Raw genomic sequence first — 20,112 nt, 5'->3', positions numbered from 1 at the left:
AGTGTGTTTAATGAATTGTATGTTGTTTAACAATATGTGACATGTTTACCTGAGAAAACATCTTTTCAAAACACTTTATGTAGACAAAAACTCCATAAAACAGTTTTGAAAGTTGTGAGTTGTCATAATTACATCCAATCTAGACATAGAACCCATTAAACTAGCCTACTTAATTCAGGTGCTCTCTAAATTATTGTAGCTGACAGTTACCACTTTGGAAGTTGCATATGAACTCCCCCTCGAATCATTAACAATACAATATAAGCATATCGATTTTTTTACATGGAGGATAGTGAATTGAGTGACAAACCCTCGCTGTTCTCGCTGACCACAGAGTAGGCTAGCTATTGTACTTGACATAATAACGACCACAGAATTGATGTGTCTTCCGACAAGCGCCTGAAGGCTGCGTTAATGGGCCAAAAAATAAAGCATTAGGGTTAGGTGACCATAATAATAGCCAAACACTTGTTAAAAACGCTTAAAGCTGAGACTTAAATATAACTTTTCATAGTATATTAATGAATAAAATAGTCTATATATAGCCTAGTAATGGCTGCTTGTGGTGAATTACATAAGCCTTTAATTCAGAAACATAAAGTGGAACGTGAATTTATAATGGACAAAAAAACGGAAGAGGGGGAGTTTTGCCTCCTCATTTTAGAAGACCAGCAAATACCAGTGCACTAGTTGCAAACATTGTGTGATGGTTTTTAAGAAAGAAGGGGAGTCTGGAAAGTTCCCCTGAAGACAGCTTTCTCGCGCGCCGCGCCGCTGGTGTGAGTAACACGAGCTCTGCTGGAGAGAGCCGTGGGTTTGTGACGCACCGGTGACCACTGAGCTGCTCGAGGTGCTCAGGATCAGTTCAGCGCGGAAACACCGGAGAGCGAGAAGTACGCTAGTAATGTTGGGCACAGAGGACTACAGAGAGACTCGAAAACGAAACGGTGCCGGTAAGCGCTCCTTTCGTTCACTACACTTTCATTAAGACTGAAACGGCAGGTGTTTGTCCAAACCGAAAGAAAGATAAGTTTGGATGCGCGAGTGACATGCTGTCAGTCAGACGAACAAATGATTTATATCTGTGTTATCAAATACCGGCTGAAATTAATTTATCTTGCGAGAATGTTGAAACGGTGTATAAAAAGTATAAGAGAGGTATTGTAGAGGGAATTATTTTTAATTTTTAAAGCGTATTTTGTCGTTTTTCACCGAGGTCTGTGATAAAGCATTGCTACTTAGTCATGTTTACTTTGCTGTCAAAACAGGCAATATTGCTCTGGCATCCTGAAAATGGATGAAACTTCAGTGAAATGCGTGAGAGCTCATTGCTTCAGACAAGCAGTATTACCCCGTCATGATGAATGTGCCTTGACATTTATCATATTTTTCACTTCATTGATTTTAGTAAAAGCACATTAAGGGGAAATAGAAGAAGGGTTGGTTACCCCATCATAACTTGGAATATAACCTAATAGTTTTTTTTAATGTTAAATTCTATGACCATTGTAATTTATCGTATTTGAACTATTTTAGCTGCCTTCTGTGTTTTAATGAAAAGATTTAGGGTAAAGTAAAAAAAAAAAATAATTGCTAACACATTCCATTTTTTCATTCCAGTCATTAAGTTTGGCATATTGTTTTTTTCGATGCGCTGCAAATCTAACATACTTGACAAAATATGTTTAAACACTTATCTTAAAAATTACAACATGATTATTATTATTATTATAAATGTGCTGAAAACAGGAGTTGCACTTCTTGTCCTGTTATACACCGTGGTTGTGAGATGGAACTAACCCACAACCCTATCTCAACCCCTAAAACATACATTATAGGAGGATAGTGTGCCGGTAGGTCATTCTAGAAATAAGTCCGGTTCTTCGCTTTGGTCTGAACTTTTACTTGCATGTTTTCTTTCTTAATTTGGGTTGAATTGGCATCTGGTAGATACACAGGATTGTCTGCTTTCTAAGAGCAAAAGAAGAGAGATTCAAATATGATCTTTTTCTGGTTCGCTTATGCGCTTTATATGTGTATTTGGTGTCGTTTTTGAGGTCCGAATGCTCTCAGTATGCTCTGTCTGGGTATTTGATATCATTTAGATGAATAAGTTGGGTTTAGAAATGTTCACTTTTAGAGAGATGCCCATGCCTTAATGCATCCCCTTTACATTTCAAATCTTTCCTTCGCTCATGATCTTTAATCATAATTTGAAATCGCTGAACACCAATTTTCCACATTTCACAGTAGGAGAGTGAAAGCTCGTTCTGCATCACATAGCTGGTCTGCGGATCAGAGATGCTCATCTGTCTCTAGAGGCAATATGAAAGATGTTGCATAGACTCAGCCAGTCTATTTGTCCACTCTGACGTGTCTGATATTGACAAATTAAGACCATTTTAAAATGTATTCAATACCTTACTTTTTTAACATTGGTTTTCCCCCAGCTTTTTCATTATGTGCGAAACATGTGAAGGTTGAAGTGTATTGCAGTGTCTCGGGTGTGGTAAAAATAAAGGCTTTTTTGAAAAGCTTGATTACATATCAGGAAGGAAACTGCTTACAATTTAAAGCAATGCTTGGCCTATTTCAAGCACAGCCTTTTTGAAGAACACAATAGCTCTAAATAACATAAAACACCACTTCTCCTCGAGCTGCGTGACTCCTAGTGAATGCCACATTGTGATCTAAGAGAGGAAGTTCTTGATTCTATAGGTCCAAGGCCATTGCTCCAAGGTGAACACTAAGATGATTAAGGATCTTTGCTCTGCATTAAAGTGGAGCATATCACCTCAAATAATAAATGTGTAATTTACTCTTGAGGTTTTATTATATTGATTCTCAAAGTTTTATTTAAACAAACCACTTTCCCTCTCCACGGCGAGGGATGTTGGTCTTGACGTATTGCATGCCGATGCTCTTCTTGTGTTGTGAATAGGCGCTGCGGCCGGCGGCACAAACAGATAAATCACACCAGGAAGAAATGTGCTCAGCTGGGGCAAGATGATGTTGACACACTGCCTCTTTTGAAGTGATCGTGCCTATATGCACTTTGCTTTCTCCTCTTCTTGCTACCTGCCTCAGTTATGAAATAGGACTGATTTATAAATACAAATATGCTTCTAGAGGCACTGATTTGTTGGCATTGGGTTATAAATGTCCAATTTCCAATAGGTTTACAGATCACACAAGTGATGCTGTGTCGAGAATGCCAGCTATTAGGATATGGTGTGAAGAGGCAGCCGTTGATTCTCTTGGCAGTACAGGCTCGAGGAAAGGCTGGGTTTTCTCATATTCTCTTCAAATCAGTGTATAACACTGGAGATTTGATAATAGACTCATATAGTTTGGCAATATATAATGAGGTATGCTTATTCATGTTTAGACATTCTGCCTGCATCTCTTTTTAAAAGATTTAGATGCAGTACATCTATCATTATCTTCATTCGGGTAATATTGAAAGGGGCTATGTATCAAAAAATATTACAGTCTGAACTGATTGTTCTCTTACTTGCCGGGGCAGTAAATCATTGTTTCATGGCTTCTCCTCCACAACAGCTGCTTGGTGGATTGGTGAGAGAAAACATTCGATTTCTGCCCATTTAATAGAAAAAGACATGTAATCGGGCCATGCTGCCTCACATACATGCCTCAACATACTGTAAATTTTGTTCCTCTATTCTTTTTGTTGCTTTTATGTTAATATAAATGGCTGTTATTTAAGTACTGTTTTTTCTAAATAAATTAAATTGCTAAATTACTAAAGTACACCAAACACCAAAACATAACACTTAAAACCAAAATTAATAATTTTAAAGGCTGCAGGGGAATTCAGGCATTATAGCGTTGTACATTATATTATGTATACTGTATGAAAATATTCATTTACATTTTGGTAAAGATTACATTGTTATTTAATTATTAGTGTTTTTAAAGATTTATTTTCACTGAGTGATAGACAACAACAAATCTAGTTTCCAATAATGACCATTAACAATCAATAAAAAAAAAAAAACTGAAATATATATTTATATTCATGCTTAAAAGTACGAAGAGTATTTTATTAATTTGTTAGCTTATTTGATTGTGCAAAGATTAATAAACTAGTTTAAACCAGTTTTGTTAGTCCAACATCTACCCTGGGAAAGTTGCCAGTATCACTGCATGAGTATTTACCTTCTCAGTAGGTATGAAAACGGTGTTGAATGTGATATCTATGAATGAACTGCTCTTTCTGAACCCATTCAACTTCTAATTACTGTGCAGTTCCTGTGTCTGATGTTGTTTTTGGCCAAAGTGGGAGAGACCATGAAACAAAGAGTTTTGAGGTGTAAATAAACAAAAGAAGGACTGTTTACCATTTATCCATCTATTTTTAAACCTAATTTCCCATTTTTGTTGACAAGATAAGGAACTTTTATTAAACCGCCCAAAGAGTTAAAAAGTTTTAAGAACTTGTAATGATGTATGTTTTTTACTTTTATAGTATTTTATACTTTTTACTAATATTTTATTTAATATTACCTTTTCAGAAGAATCATGAATGTTATCAGGTTATGTTTGTATTTTACCAGGACTTGAATGCAAGTCGTCCATTCGCAGCAGCGAAATGACAGTTTGTTTGAGGATCTTTAAAATGGAAACTACATCACGATTGACTGAGAATGAATGAAGGATGTGTTAGAGACTTCCTGGTAGAATTAACACATAAGCTTCCATTTCTACTTGCACACATGAGGGAGTAATAAGTACTTTGACTATAGAGCAATAGTAGTGTGTGTATGTGTGTATTTAGTTGTGTGGATCTGTTTCTAAGCTTTGAAGGGCATGAGGGTGATGACACCTGTTGGATAATAGCTGCACTGGAATGTAAACTGTTGGGCAGAATGCTTTGCTTTTAAATATAGGATTTTCTCTCTGTGTCATTCACTCTTCTCAGCTCATCACTCTCTCTTAATCATGCATTACCTCTTCAATCATTCTATTTTCATGGCAGTGAATGAGCCGGTGACAGAGGGAGACAAGAGGTGTGAAACAAAGTGAGAGAATGAAATATTTGCAATACAAATGTATGTTTACAGCACATAGTAGCAACAAATTTAATTTTTACATTTTATGTTTAGTCATTTGACAGAGCGACAAATAAATAGAAACAATACAAGCAATTAATCATAAGAGGCAACGATATTTGTAGTACACACTGCCGAGTTTTAAGCATAGGAATACACAAGCTGGAGCAAAAAAAAATGTATGAACTTTTCACAATTTTTTTTTTTTTTTTTTCTTCAAAGGGTTGAAAATGATCCAGACAGTTTTTGGTCTAGATGGAGTTCTAGGAGGAAAAAAATGAATACTCCAAAAGTATAGGACACGGTCCTTTTAAAAACTTAATGATGTGCCATTGCATCATTCAGACTTTCTGATTTTTTTGTTTTGTTTTAAGATGCAGTTTTCATATCTCTGTTTTCCCAAAGCATTTAAAATAGCATCAGTAAATGTCCTCAGCTGTTTGCCCAGCTAAACTGAGAATTTTAGGCAGGCAGTTTTTTGGACAGCGTGGACTCTCCTGTTTATATGAGCTGACAGTGACAATATGTCTTAACTAGGCATGACATGAAAAATGTAATTTATAATTTATTATTTAATTTAATTAATTTTTTGTCCTAACCAGCCATAACAAGCAGTTGTTTTGTTTTCTTTTTATTTGTGACTGCATGTTCAGTAGCTCTGCTTACAAATATCATTACAAATCCCCCTCCACATAACTGAATGTTAAAAATAGGCTCTGATTGGCTGCTGTTGTGCTTCGTCACAGCGTATTCTCTTTCAGTGTGGACAGATGAAATGCTTGTTGCTGGAATCTGGTTTGTACATGGTGTAGTATGAGCACACATGTATCCCTACACCCTACCCCATCCTGGTGGCTTTCATCACTTCAGCAGACAGTGCGGTCAAGTGAGACAACCCCTGTCAAATCTCTTTCCCCTTTTCTCTCCGTCTCTCTCCCCGTAGCCCCAGCTCTGTTCTTCTCACCCTCTGCTACGCTTTTCCCTTGTGTATAAGCGTGTGTCCTTGTACATGTGCTTCTGTACCGTGTATGCTATGGTGTCTGACAGCTGTCTAGGGCCCAAGGGCACGCAACCTGCCCTTTTCTGAAGTGAGCCTTCAGCGCCCCCTCATCACGCTATCTGTGCTCCCCGCCGGTGAGTGCTCGACTCTAGGCTGCGGTCAGCGGGAACTGGCCTCTTCTCAGCGGGGGCCCAGAGGTCTGGAGGGTTAATGTTTCAGCATTGTGACCTCTCTCATTTCTCATCACCTGACAGCCGGTGGCTACCGCTGCCTTTCTCTTCCCTTCAGTACAGCAGACATACAGTGGTGTGAAAAAGTGTTGGCCCCCTTCCTGATTTTAAATTGTTTTGCATGTTTGTCACAATTTAATGTTTCAGATAATCAAACAAATTTAAATATTTGATAACACAAGTAAACACAACATGCAGTTTTTGAATGAAGTTTTTTATAATGAAGGGAAAACAAAATCCAAATCCACATGGCCCTGTGTGAAAAAGTGTTTGCCCCCTAAACCTAATAACTGGTTAGCAGCAACAACTGCAATCAAGCGTTTGCGATAACTTGCAATGAGTCTGTTACAGCGCTGTGGAGAAATTTTGGCCCAGCCATCTTGGCAGAATTGTTATAATTCAGCCACATTGGAGGGTTTGAGCATGAACCGCCTTTTTAAGGTCATGCCACAGCATCTCAATAGGATTCAGGTCAGGACTTTGACTAGGCCACTCCAAGTCTTCATTTTATTTTTCTTCAGCCATTCAGAGGTGTATTTGCTGGTGTGTTTTGGATCGTTGTCCTGCTGCAGAACCCAAGTTCACTTCAGCTTGACGTCACAAACAGATGGCCGGACATTGTTCTTCAGGATTTTTTGGTAGACAGCTGAATTCATGGTTCCATTCATCACAGCAAGTCTTCCAGGTCCTGAAGCAGCAAAACAGCCCCAGACCATCACACTACCACCACCATATTTTACTGTTGGTATGATGTTCTTTTTCTGAAATGCTGTGTTACTTTTACGCCAGATGTAATGGGACACACACCTTCCAAAAAGTTCAACTTTTGTCTCGTCAGTCCACAGAGTATTTTCCCAAAAGTCTTGGGGATCATCAAGATGTTTTCTGGCAAAACTGAGATGAGCCTTTATGTTCTTTTTGCTCAGCAGCGGTTTTCGTCTTGGAACTCTGCCATGCAGGCCATTTTTGCCCAGTCTCTTTCTTATGGTGGAGTCATGAACACTGACCTTAACTGAGGCAAGTGAGGCCTGAAGTTCTTTAGATGTTGTTGTGGGGCCTTTTGTGACCTCTTGGATGAGTCGTCGCTGCGCTCTTGGGGTAAATTTGGTCGGCCGGCCACTCCTGGGGAGGTTCACCACTGTTCCATGTTTTCACCATTTGTGGATAATGGCTCTCACTGTGGTTCGCTGGAGTCCCAAAGCTTTATGAATGGCTTTATAACCTTTGCCAGACTGATAGATCTCAATTACTTTCTTTCTTATTTGTTCCTGAATTTCTTTGGATCTCAACATGATATGTAGCTTTTGATGATCTTTTGGTCTACTTCACTTTGTCAGGCAGGTCCTATTTAAGTGATTTATTAATTGCGAACAGGTGTGGCAGTAATCAGGCCTGGGTGTGGCTAGAGAAACTGAACTCAGGTGTGATAAACCACAGTTATGTTTTAACAGGGGGGGGGTTTGGGGACAAGCACTTTTTCACACAGGGCCATGTGGGTTTGGATTTTGTTTTCCCTTCATAAAAAAACTTCATTTAAAAACTGCATGTTGTGTTTACTTGTTGTCTTTGATTAATATTTAAATTTGTTTGATCTGAAACATTAAAGTGTGACAAACATGCAATAAAATAAAAAATCAGGAAGGGGGCCAACACTTTTTCACACCACTGTACGTATGGAGGCACATATCAGATAGCCTGTATATATTTAAGCTTTTGATGTCTACACATACAGATTATAGATGTATGATGTGTGTCAGGAACTGTGAGAAATATTTGGATCCTATGAAGGTCCAACAACTACTCACACACATATAGTGTGATTCTAGTTACTGCTCTTGTTTTTAGTGCTCTAATGGTTTAAGATTCAGATTCTCAGTGGAGGATTGTGACCCAAAATGAGCCTAATATTATATGTAATTTATTTATTATAGGTATGAATGTATGTATGTGTGTGCATGTGTGTGTGTGTGTGTGTGTGTGTGCGCGCGTGTGTGTGTATTAAGACCTGAAGTGGGTCATAAAAGGTAAAGAGTTGTGAGAAAATAGGTAGATTTAGTGTCAGATGCGTGTCAGATCCATGTTATGTTGCAGCGGCAATTAAAGCAGCCAAAATAACCTAATAACCCAGCTGTTGTGTTGTCTGTTACTCAAAGAACAAAAGAAAAAAAAGAGGAAATCAAAAACTTTTGTAGCTTTAAGGATTCATCTATATTTAATTTAGAATTTTGTGTTTGATAACTTTCTGTACATTTCCTTCTTGTTAGGTAGCTAAATATTTACATTTATTCATTTAGCTGATGCTTTTATCCAAAGCGACTTACAATTGCTATATATGTCAGAGGTTGCATGCCTCTGGAGCAACTAGGGGTTAAGTGTCTTGCTCAGGGACACATTGGTGTCTCACAGTGGATTCGAACCCGGGTCTCTCACACCAAAGGCATGTGTCTTATCCACTGCGCCATCACCACCCCTATCAATTTATTATATTTAAAATATATATATAAATATTTATTAGTCGTGGCCTAGTCGATAGAGAGTTGGACTTGTAACCTGAAGGTCGTGGGTTCGAGTCTCAGGTCCAGCAGGGATTGTAGGTGGGGGATTGAATAACCAACACTCTCTCCACCCTCAACACCAATACCTCAACACCCTCAATAGACTGAGGTGAGACCCTTGAGCAAGGCACCAGACCCCCAATTGCTCCCCTGGTGCCGCAGCATTGACTGCCCACTGCTCCGGGTGTATGTTCACTACTGTGTGTACACTTGGATGGGTTAAATGCAGAGCACAAATTCAGAGTATGGGTCACCATACTTGGTCACACACCACTTCCCTTTCCTTTTCTTTCCTTAAACTAAAAGTTTTGGGCCCGGTTTCACAGACAGGGCTTAAGACTAAGCCAAGATTAGGCCATAGTTCAATTAGGATATTTAAGTAATTTTTATAAACTTGCTTAGAAAAAAAAAAAAAACATTACTGGTGTGCATCCTGAGACAAAACAAAAGCACTGATATATTGTAAGATCAGTAAGTGCAAGTTTCTTTCAGTTTAAACAGCTCAGACTTACATTTTAGTCCTCGTCTGTGAAACCCATTTTTATTTCTATTACTTAACATAACTTGATGTCCAATGTAAAATCTGGGTCCAAGCGTCAATAAAACCATTTGAGAATTGCTGGGCTATTCAGTGTTAAAGAGAGATTTTGCCAACAAACACTCTGTGAACAGAGGTGGAGTGTGTAGGAACAGGTTGGCATTTTTCATCCCAGGCACCTTCAAGCCTGTCTAATATAAATGAGGGCACTGTTTGCCTTTTAGCAAGGAGCAGAGTATTTTTATTTGGATATATGTGTGTATGCGTGTGTGAGTACCAGCAGCTTTTTTTTTCTCTCAGAACGAGTGGAGTGTTAAGGAGCCACTCCTTCTCATAAAAGTGTTTCAAGGTGAGCTTGCAAATGCCAAGCAAACACCACACAAGTAGATATCTGGAGAAAAGGGGTTCACCCTTGAGAGTTTTTTTTCACATCTAAAGTGGAGTTAAGTTTCAGAATGAAAAATTGCCTACTTTTAATGCTAAAGGTGCACTGTGCACTTCCCTTTTACCCAAATTTTGTAGTCACTTAACATTTATTTTATTTTTTTGCTATTTATTCAGCTCAAATGGCTTAACATTAAACTTAGTTTTGAAGGTCATTTTATGTATTCTGTTTTATTTGGTCTTTGTAAACTTTATTGTTTTAAAATTATTTAAAATTGAAGTTATGGTAAAATCTCCTATTAACTCGCATTGTTAGAGTGTTCACCTTTCAAACTGTAACCAACAGAAATGACATCATTGTAATATTTCCATACTGTGTTTGCTGCATTTGGTCTTCTTTTTTGGAATTTGCCTGTCTATTGAATTGTTACTGGTCTTTTATTCCTTGCATCTATTTAACCACCCATAATCGCCTTTAGGTGGCAGAGAAGCTGCGTTATGTGTTGTTTCACGTGTTGCTAAAGTGTCATGACACACATTTATTCGTCAATTTGAATCAGTTTGAATTTCAAGTGTTTTTGTCACTGATAATGATTTTGTTGTTTGTTGTAACTCTATCACCACTAGAAGAAAGTGTAATAATTAGATGATGTTTAATGAGCTACATTTTTGTCTTAAAAAACAAGAAGCAGATGTTGAGCTGGAAGGCAAACCTTCATTTGAACTGTCTCTTAGTAGAATGAGCTTTGGATTCAACAGCCATAATGCTTGCGTGTACGTCTCATGTGTGTGTGTGAGAGAGAGAATGCATCACAGTAAATTAAACTGGCACAAATACCCAGCATCCCTGTGGATTGAGAGAAATGATAGGTGTTAGTCAACTGCACCAACTAGGATTATTTTTTATCACAAACACACAGTCATTTGGGAGTATCGATCTAAGATGCTTCTGCCATGGTTAAGAGGTTCTCATTTAAACTTCAAAATCAGCTATATTAGCATGTCGAAGCATTCTCTGATGGCATCAATACTCTTCTGATGTTCTGATGAATGTGTATGTGTGTGTGTTGGAGAGGAAGAGACACAGAAAAGCAGAGGCTGATTGTAGTAGAGGTGATTTAGCGGTGTCATGATCAAAGAGCATCTTGAACCTTCCAATTTGCTGTAGTTTTGTTGCTTCCTTCCATCTTCAGGTCCTCCTGTATGAACCTCCAAACTAACCTCTCTGCCTCTCTAATGGCTTACAGCGAGCACTGCTCTGATTAAGGCTGAGATTATGGGGGTGAGTGTTCTGCACTCACACTAATCCTCCCATGCTTTCTATGAGTGTTACTGCTTACTTACTTTACTTACTTTTGTCATTTAGCAGACGCTTTTGTCCAAAGCGACTTACAAATAAGAAAAAGTAACTAAAACTAAAAAGTTACAACTCTATAAATACTATCTACCCACATATTTAAGAAAATAAAGAAATTAAATAAAATTAACACATGCATATAACAACAACATTTCAATAATAAACATATCAATGAAAAAATTTAATAAAAAGCTACTACTATCCCTTGCCGGTGTCCCTGCCCGGTGGAGTCGCACGGTAGAGTCGATGGTCTTTACACTCTTTGGTCTTCACACTAGGAGGGCTTCACACGACGACTGCCGCGACCGCTGCCGCGGTATAATAACCTTTATTATACCAATCCAACAAATGATCATTTCAATTCAGCTGGACCCACTTTCCTGTTTATCAACTACAAATGGCCAAGCAAGTGCACACACTGACAAGATACACGATACAGTACGAGACCAAACGCGATTTCAGCAACTCTCATCCTAGTAAACAAAATAAGCGTTTCCTAGCAACGGCAAATGCGCTAAACACTGAGACAAGTAAATACACTTACGAGCTGATTTTAAACTTCCGCTGATAGACTGCTTCTCTTAAAGACCACTTCATTACACTGCCTTCTGCTGGCGCTTGAACCCACTTTCCTGTTTATCAACTACAAATGGCCAAGCAAGTGCACACACTGACAAGATACACGATACAGTACGAGACCAAACGCGATTACTGCTACCACCATGCATGTGTAATAACGCTTTATACATCTGTTCTTACCTGCACATAGATTTAATAATATTGCTATATAGTATATACACTGAACAAAATTATAAACGCAACCCTTTTGCTTTTGCAAAAGTGCCTTTTGAGATGGCTTATGGTAGAGAAATGAACATTCAATTCACAGGCAATAGCTCTGGTGGACATTCCTGCAGTCAGCATGCCAATTGCACGCTCCCTCAAAACTTGCGACATCTGTGGCATTGTGTTGTGTGATAAAACTGCACATTTTAGAGTGGCCTTTTATTGTGGCCAGCCTAAGGCTACGTCCACACGAAGACGGGTTTCTCCGTATCCAATCTTTTTTTTTGCCTCAAATTCCGTAAACACGGAGTCGTCTCAGGAAATATCTGCGTCCACACAGAATCACAAAAACCGACTGAAAACGATGTAGTACACATGCCAGACCAATATGTGGCGCTGTAATTCTGCCACAGAGATACACAAAAAACAGAGAAGAAGACTTGGACCATGTGCGTAAACCTTGCACGCTGAATATAAACTAAGACACAAAGCAGAAGATTTTGCTTTAATAAAACTAATGAGCTCAGTAGGTTCTGCAGCACGAACACAGGCACGTAGTCTGACATTGTTGTTGTTGTTGTCGCTGTTATGTGACGCAGCAGTGTCTGATTAGGGGCGATACGTGGGCTGATGACGTCATCGTTTCAGAAAATATACGGATTCGCCGTCCACACGAAAACATGAAAACGGCGTTTTCAAATTTATCCACCCTGGGACCCGGTTTCAAAAATGATCGGTTTCACTCTTCGAAAACGCCGGTTTCGTGTGGACGAAACGCCTATACGGTAAAAAATAAAAAGTAAAGTAAAGTCGTGACGTATTGTCAAGTATGGTGACCCATACTCGAAATTGGTGCTCTGCGTTTAACCCATCCAAGTGCACACACACAACAGTGAGTAGTGAACAAATGCACACACACACCGTGAACACACACCCGGAGCAGTGGGCAGCCATTTATGCTGCGGCGCCCGGGGAGCAGTTGGGGGTTCGGTGTCTTGCTCAAGGGCACCTCAGTCGTGGTATTGAGGGTGGAGAGAGCGCTGGACATTCACTCCCCCCACCTACAATCCCTGCCGGCCGGGGACTCGAACCCGCAACCTTTCGATTACGAGTCCAATTCTCTAACCATTAGGCCACGACTTAATGTATGCGTATACAGAGAAACCCGTCTTCATGTGGACGGGGCCTAAGGCACACCTGTGCAATAATCATGCTGTCTAATCAGCATGTTGATATGCCACACCTGTGAGGTGGATGGATTATCTCTGCAAAGGAGAAGTGCTCACTAAAACAGATTTAGACAGATTTGTGAACAATATTTGACAGAAATAGGCCTTTTGTGTACGTAGAAAAAGTCTTAGATCTTTGAGTTCAGCTCATGAAAAATGTGCAAATAGCTATAGATTCTATTTACACTGTTAAAATAGCAAGATTTTCTGCTATTTATACTACTTATTGCAAATAGTGGCAATTATCTGCACCTCAGTATTGTAGTACATTATAAAACAGTACGCAATAATAACATATTGAGTGTAAATTATAGTTTTAATTCAAATTATTAAATGGGTGCCACCTTATTGGGACAATAAAGCCCTCCCTACACCTACCCTAACCTTACCCCGATACTTTTATTTTAAACTTTTTGATTATTTCCTTAATTTTTATTGAAAATAAATGCCTTTCTGATGCAATATGAGATTTGAAAAGGGAGAAAAAACGTTCGGCAAAAGGCGGCTCAAACTCGGGTCGATCGCATCAAAAATCATGTGCTTTACCCTCTATGCCACTAAAGCTGATACTGAGTAGAGTGGGGGAACTATGGCATCACTTTGTAGGCAGATCAGCTGTTAGCATGAAACTGGTTACCTCTACAAAAAGCCAATAGGATTTTTCCATAAGCTTTTGGATTATTGCAAAAAATAAGCTCTGTGTTAAATCATAGTTCATAAAATTTACACATTTTGTCCATCGAGATCATCTTCACAAAATAATATAACTTTGACGAATTTTGAAGCCTAAATAAAAGTGCCAGAACTAAAAAGCTAAATTTAGGCTATAAATGAACTACAGCACCACAGTCGCTCGCCTTCAAAGTCACCACCACCACGATACCGACAACGATACTCAAACTCATTTTTAACATTCAGTGAAACGTATTTACTCTGTGTATGAATTTTAATCCACACAACATGAACCTTTTCATATAAACTGGATTAAATACAAAACTACAGCCAAACTGAAATTACATTAATAATAAATGGTATTGTAAATAAATGAAATAATCGTAACTAAAGGACATTTGAAAGCATGTATTTATGTACATTTCGAAATAAGGTGCATTAAAAGTCAATAAATCCTTGATATGAATATTTTAATTAAAAATGTATCCCTGCGTATTTAATCTTTTAAATAACAGCAGAGTGCGCAAGTTTTTGGATATGTTAAGATTAAACTTTTTTTAGTGAACAAAGTACCACATTTCAGCTCTCATTTTGTTAGAGTGGTTACACAAAATGTTATTTATCCTTGCTTCTAGGAAATCCTCAATATGCTTTCTAACAGATTCATGTGGCCGTAAACATTTTAACATGGCTTTAAGCACTATGCATCATTAAAGTTTCACTTTCACCAAGTAAGGCTGGTGTTTACATGTAATAATCGTAATATGAGTTCACCTAATGGTACGAACCCAGAGTCTCCGCATCAGTAAGCGATAAAACAAGCATCTTCCCTCCGAAGACTTGTTGCATTTTGAGGCGAAGCAAAAAAAAAAAAACATTGTCGATGAACAATATAAAATGCGGGAAACTATTTGTTGGTTATTCTAAAATGAATTGTATTAAAAGTTATACTACAAGTGGAAAATACTGTAACTTGATAAACTGTTTAGCGTGATGACGTTGAATTTCTCCGACAGCGCCTGTAGTCCCATTTAGCAACTTGTTAGCAACCGTCTTTTTTAAGAAACGTAACAGCTTAAAATAATCACGAGTGTGGTGTAACTGGTGTGTTTTATGTCCAGGGCCATGATTGATAAGGGCCAGTGGAGGGAATTTGGCCAGGACACCAGGGTTACACCCCTCTTCTTAAAACTTTGAGCTGGTATTTTTCTGGTAACTGCTATTTACTTTGTGTAAAGAAGGTAGCTGCTATTTAAGCATAAATAGTAGTAGGTTTGCACCAAGTACTGTATAAATAGCAAAAAAATACCTTGTTGTTTACACTAGGTGCAAATAGCAGTATATACTATTCACACAAAGTGCAAATAGAAGTGATGTGCTATTTGTAATAAGGGCAAATTGTCTGAGCAGTAGATGGAGTTAGTGAAAATAGCCTCTTCTAGAAAGCTTGACTATTTGTCCTTAGTGAACTTTTTTGTCATATACAGAATTGTATTTCTATAATAATTTATTTATAATACAGCTTAATTATATGTTGTTGTTACTGTAATATGATACTTTTTTCCATCTTGCCTTGTTATTGTTGACTAAATCAAAGTCCTGCGTCATAGGAAACAACAAAGTGGCATAGAAAACCTCAAAACTTTCAAGTGTTTGTGTGTGTATTTGAGGTGCTGCAGTGGGAAGCATTAATGAGGCTCTCAAGGACAAGACACACTCCTGCTCCTCCAGGTCTCCCCATGTGACCCCAGCCCACTCCCATCTCCACCTCAGGCGGCATGCCTGTGAGAGCGAGAGTCCCTCTGGTGTCCAGGAGCTCTGAATGGCTCTGGAGGAGATGGTGACGTCTGGACCAGGCTGACTCATGCTGAGGAGGCAGACTCTTGACTTTATATCCCCTTATCTCTCTGTTTCTCTTCCTCTCTCCATCTATTTTTACTTTTCTCTGTGTTTCTGTATCTCCTGATCCATTTTTCCTAGTGGCTTAAAGTCAGAGTTCCTAGCAGGGGAGCACACAGAACCACGGATATGGGTTTCATGGAAAGGTGAAATTGCTTTTTCTATCAGATTTTTTTTTCAGGGGTTTAGGGATGTTGGTACATAGCAATGAGGAATCCACAGTGGGTGAGTAAAGATTGAGCTGCAACACTGAGTGATTCATACTCTGAGCAGGAGAGCCGCTCTGAATGTTCACATCAGCTCATAAGAGGTGTGGATGAATAGGTACTTGTGTGTGTGTGTGTGTGTGTGTTTCTGCTTTTGTAGGATGTTACTGGTGCGTGTGCTTGGTCAGTGAGTGAACTTTCCCTTCACCTAATGATTAAATATTCCCTTTGCTCATGTAGCACACACATAGAGCCAACACTTAGAACAAGACTACACTGTGTGTGTGTTCATGTGTGTGTTTGTGTTTTAGATGGCGATCTGGGTTTGGTGCGGAGGAGGTATGGGTGCAGGGGATGAGAGGGTGGAATACAGTGGAGCTCTGTACCTACCCAAACACACACACACACACACACACACACACACACAGACAGTACTACACATACTGCAGACTAGTGTTGTCACGATACTGGAATTTCTAACTTCGATACGATACCTTGAAAAATATCGATACTCTATACCATTTTCGATACCACGGAGAAAAAAACTGCCACAATATTAAGGGGGTAATTTTTTTAATTTAAAGATAAATGTAACAAGTCGAGAACATGCGGCATATTTTACATGAACAAAAAAATGTCTTGAGGTACTGCATTTGTTGATTTATTTATTAATCTTTTATTAATCTTAGTTAAATGTTAATTGAAACTAACGTTTACTAATACATGTACTAATTAAAATCCAAAGTTCTATTTGTTGATATTCTCATTTGCTTCATAACCAAAATATTTCCAGATATAGGGCCCTATGAAATCCGTTTTATTTTTCCCAAAATTCCGTAAAAAAAAATTCTACATTCAATTTTTTCCATTTTAATTTTTCTGGATTCGATTTTTTTCCGTTTCAATTTTTCTGGACTCTTGTTTTTTTAATGGTCAAATTAAATGCTATTAATCTAAAAGCATGTCTAATTCATTAAAATCATGAAGATTATACAATTTAACATTTAATTTATTAAAAGTGTAACAAAAATGACACGTTTAGGGCCGTATGAAATGTTTTATTTTTTTCTCACCTTATGTTTTATTGTTACCAAATTTGGTAACAATAAAAGTGTTTTAGCATGTCTATTAGGCTATTTGAATGCATACAAACAATTTTTATTTATTCTTACAGTAGCCTTATGAAATGTGTTTTCCCCCTCAGAAATTCTGTGTTGTGTATTTAAATTTTACTGGATATCAGATGAAGGCATAAAACTATTTTAATTAATTTATATTTGAATTAATGAAAATTAAACATTTACATTTTTGGCAAATGAAGGGGATTTACTATTAAAATTTAAATATTTTGTGATTATTTCTTTAAAAAAATTAACAGTAGTAGTAAGTAGTAGTATTATGTACATTCTACTAAATAATAGTAATATAGCCTGTTTCTGGCACACGGTCTTTAATAGGCTAAGTTAAACCGAACTTTTATTTTGACGGGTTGCCGTGAATACTTCTAAAGTTCTGTGTGTGTATGATATGATGCTAGTTTTACTCAAATTAAATGGTAAAATGCTCGTAAAGTGCCTTTCAGATCAGTTCTGGAGATATTGTTGATGTATTTATGTCCTCATTGAGACGGCAGACGCTGAAATCACCGCGAGCGCCACATTAGTAAACAAAACCGCACGTGCAGCACATTCACACAGAGACGCGCAGAACATGCAGGATTCATATTTAAATCCACTTTTGCAGCTTAATATTTACAGATACTAGTCCATATCGCGATTTGATTTAAGTGTAATGACCTACTTTTGATTAATTCATCCAAACTTTGACAAATTCCGTGACATTCCGCGTTAAACTGTAAATTCCGTGTTTATGACTGGATTCTGTGCGCGTTCTCTGCATCGCGGAGATCATAGATCCCTACAGATAGCGCTCCTGTTGTGTTCTTTAACAACCAGAGCAGTCATCTTTCTATTCACTTCACTTTTGCTATTTAACCAGAGCGAAGGAGACGAGTGCGGTCACGTGTGGTGCTTGGAGAGAAGTGAAAGTGACAGCTCAGCTAGTATCGGTGTATCGATACTTCGGGAAATTAATATTGGTACCGTTCAGATATTTCAGTATCGATATTTATCGAAATATCGATATTTTTGACAACACTACTGCAGACTAATGTTTTTTTTATAAAAAGCTAATTATAATTAAGAAAGGGACAATCGAATACTTTTTTTGTGACTTAAAGGAATAGTTCACCCAAAAAGGAAACTTTGTCATCATTTACTCACCCTCGTGTCGTTCCAAACCTGTATCAGTTTCTTTCTTATATTGAACACAAAAGAAGATATTTTGAAGAATTTTGAAGAACCAAACAGTTGCTGGTCCCCATTGACTTCCATAGTAGGGAAAGAAATACTTTGGAAGTCAATGGGGACCAGCAACCGTTTGATTCCCAGCATTCTTGAAAATATCTTCTTTTATGTTCAACATAAGAAAGAAACTCATACAGGTTCGGAATGACATGAGGTTGAGTATATGGCAGTTTGGGTGAGTAAAAAAATTATATAATAATTATTAAATTATTAAGAAATTATAAAATAATTATAATAATTAAGATAAAATATAAACCATACAAAAAAACACAGCTAATTCATTTTTTTGATGTGATATACTGATTCTTTTTTATTGATTTTTATTGGAATTTTTGGATACATATATTGGCCAATATTTAGATGTGCATACACTTTATTTTTAGATGTACTGTAGATTAATTTTGCTGTCATCTGATGCAAGTTAAATACAATATAAAAACTAATAACTTTGATAAATGTAATCTTTCATAAATCTTAAAATGAATATCTGTTTCTCCTACTGTACTGTATAATGTTTGGATGTGTATATCATTGATTTAAATAGTGCACGTCACTAACACCAGCAAGGTTTGAATGATCATGCCTACAATTTGAGTTATGTAATGCAGCATTTCCTACATTTACAGGTTGTTTCTGCTATTTGACAAATGCTAATTTTTTTACTCTAACCCCCAGACATCCCTAAAGGGACATTTTGTCAGATTTCTCAAACTTCCTGGGACGTCTTTTTCACTAGAGAGCTACGTAAACCCACACACATCTCTTGGCTTTCATGGTTTTATTCCTAGTGATGCACTGTCATACAAAATGAACAGTTTTTGTGCACTGCACTAAAATTTCAACTGTTCTACCTCTCTCTCTCTCTCTCTCTCTCTCCATCCCTCTCTTCCTCTCTCATTCTATCCATCAGTGTACTTAAATAGCATCAGAATGGCCCATTAAATGCTATTTTAATTATTCTTTCTGCCTGTCTTTGACCTTGGCACACATTATCTCCTTCAGCAAATTGTGACGTGTGATTCACTCCAAACACAGCTGATGGAAAGATGGCACACAGTTTCAGCTCAAGCCTCCATCATCCTGTGAAACGCAGATGACACAGCACAACACGTTGATAGAATCGGCATGAGTGGGTGTTGTTTGAACACACACACAGAAACAGTGATTCTCAAATTGCTACTGTTGTCCGTTGTCTTTGACAGTGAGGGAAGTGTAGAATAGCTGTAACCTCCAGAGACTCCTCCAGCCCTCCATCCTATGCTGAGGCTTTCTCTATCTATCTGTGTGCTTGTCTCTTTTGTCTTCTCTCTTTAAATGTTCTCTTTAACCTGGCCAAGTGAGCCACTTTCGCTGTTTACTCCCCACTGGTTTCCCTGAAGAGGAATATCTTGCAGATGGGTGAATATAATACACACACACACACACGCACGTGCGGCTCCTGTACCATTTGTCATTACTGACATTGTTGCTGTAGGTTCGAAACTGTGCCAGTCATAGTTGTTGTGACCTGTACACACATACATAGTGAAAGTACCTGCAAAGTGTCCTGCTGGGCAGCAGGAAGTGTGTGTGATTATGAGCATTCATCGCTCTGTGTATGTGTGTGTGTTTGCCTTCAGCCATCACATACACTCTGTTAAACAGGCCTGAATCCTCAAATGTTCTCCTAGTTTCCTGACAACATTTTTTAAGCTTTTGTTATCTTTCTTTATTTTTATGAAAATCTATCTATCTATCTATCTATCTATCTATCTATCTATCTATCTATCTATCTATCTATCTGTCTATCTGTCTATCTGTCTATCTGTCTGTCTGTCT

General features: G+C 37.9%; 1 protein-coding gene across 2 annotated transcripts in view; it reads left to right on the top strand.

Annotated features, from left to right (window-relative positions):
* The first annotated feature begins 761 nt into the window (after nucleotides 1-761).
* The window catches only part of LOC306861983 (zinc finger protein 385D-like), a 115,555-nt gene continuing 96,204 nt past the window's right edge, over nucleotides 762-20,112 (top strand). For both annotated transcript variants that reach the window (XM_079404543.1, XM_079404542.1), the window contains exon 1: nucleotides 762-953. In XM_079404543.1, coding sequence (XP_079260669.1) covers nucleotides 905-953 — 49 coding nt within the window. In that variant the 5' untranslated portion in view covers nucleotides 762-904. The remainder of the gene's footprint in view (nucleotides 954-20,112) is intronic.

The sequence above is a fragment of the Barbus barbus genome (assembly GCF_936440315.1).
Source record: "Barbus barbus genome assembly, chromosome: 4".
Taxonomy (NCBI): domain Eukaryota; kingdom Metazoa; phylum Chordata; class Actinopteri; order Cypriniformes; family Cyprinidae; genus Barbus; species Barbus barbus.
Note: the sequence above shows the minus strand (reverse complement) of the source record. Positions and strands in the feature narration are given on the sequence as shown.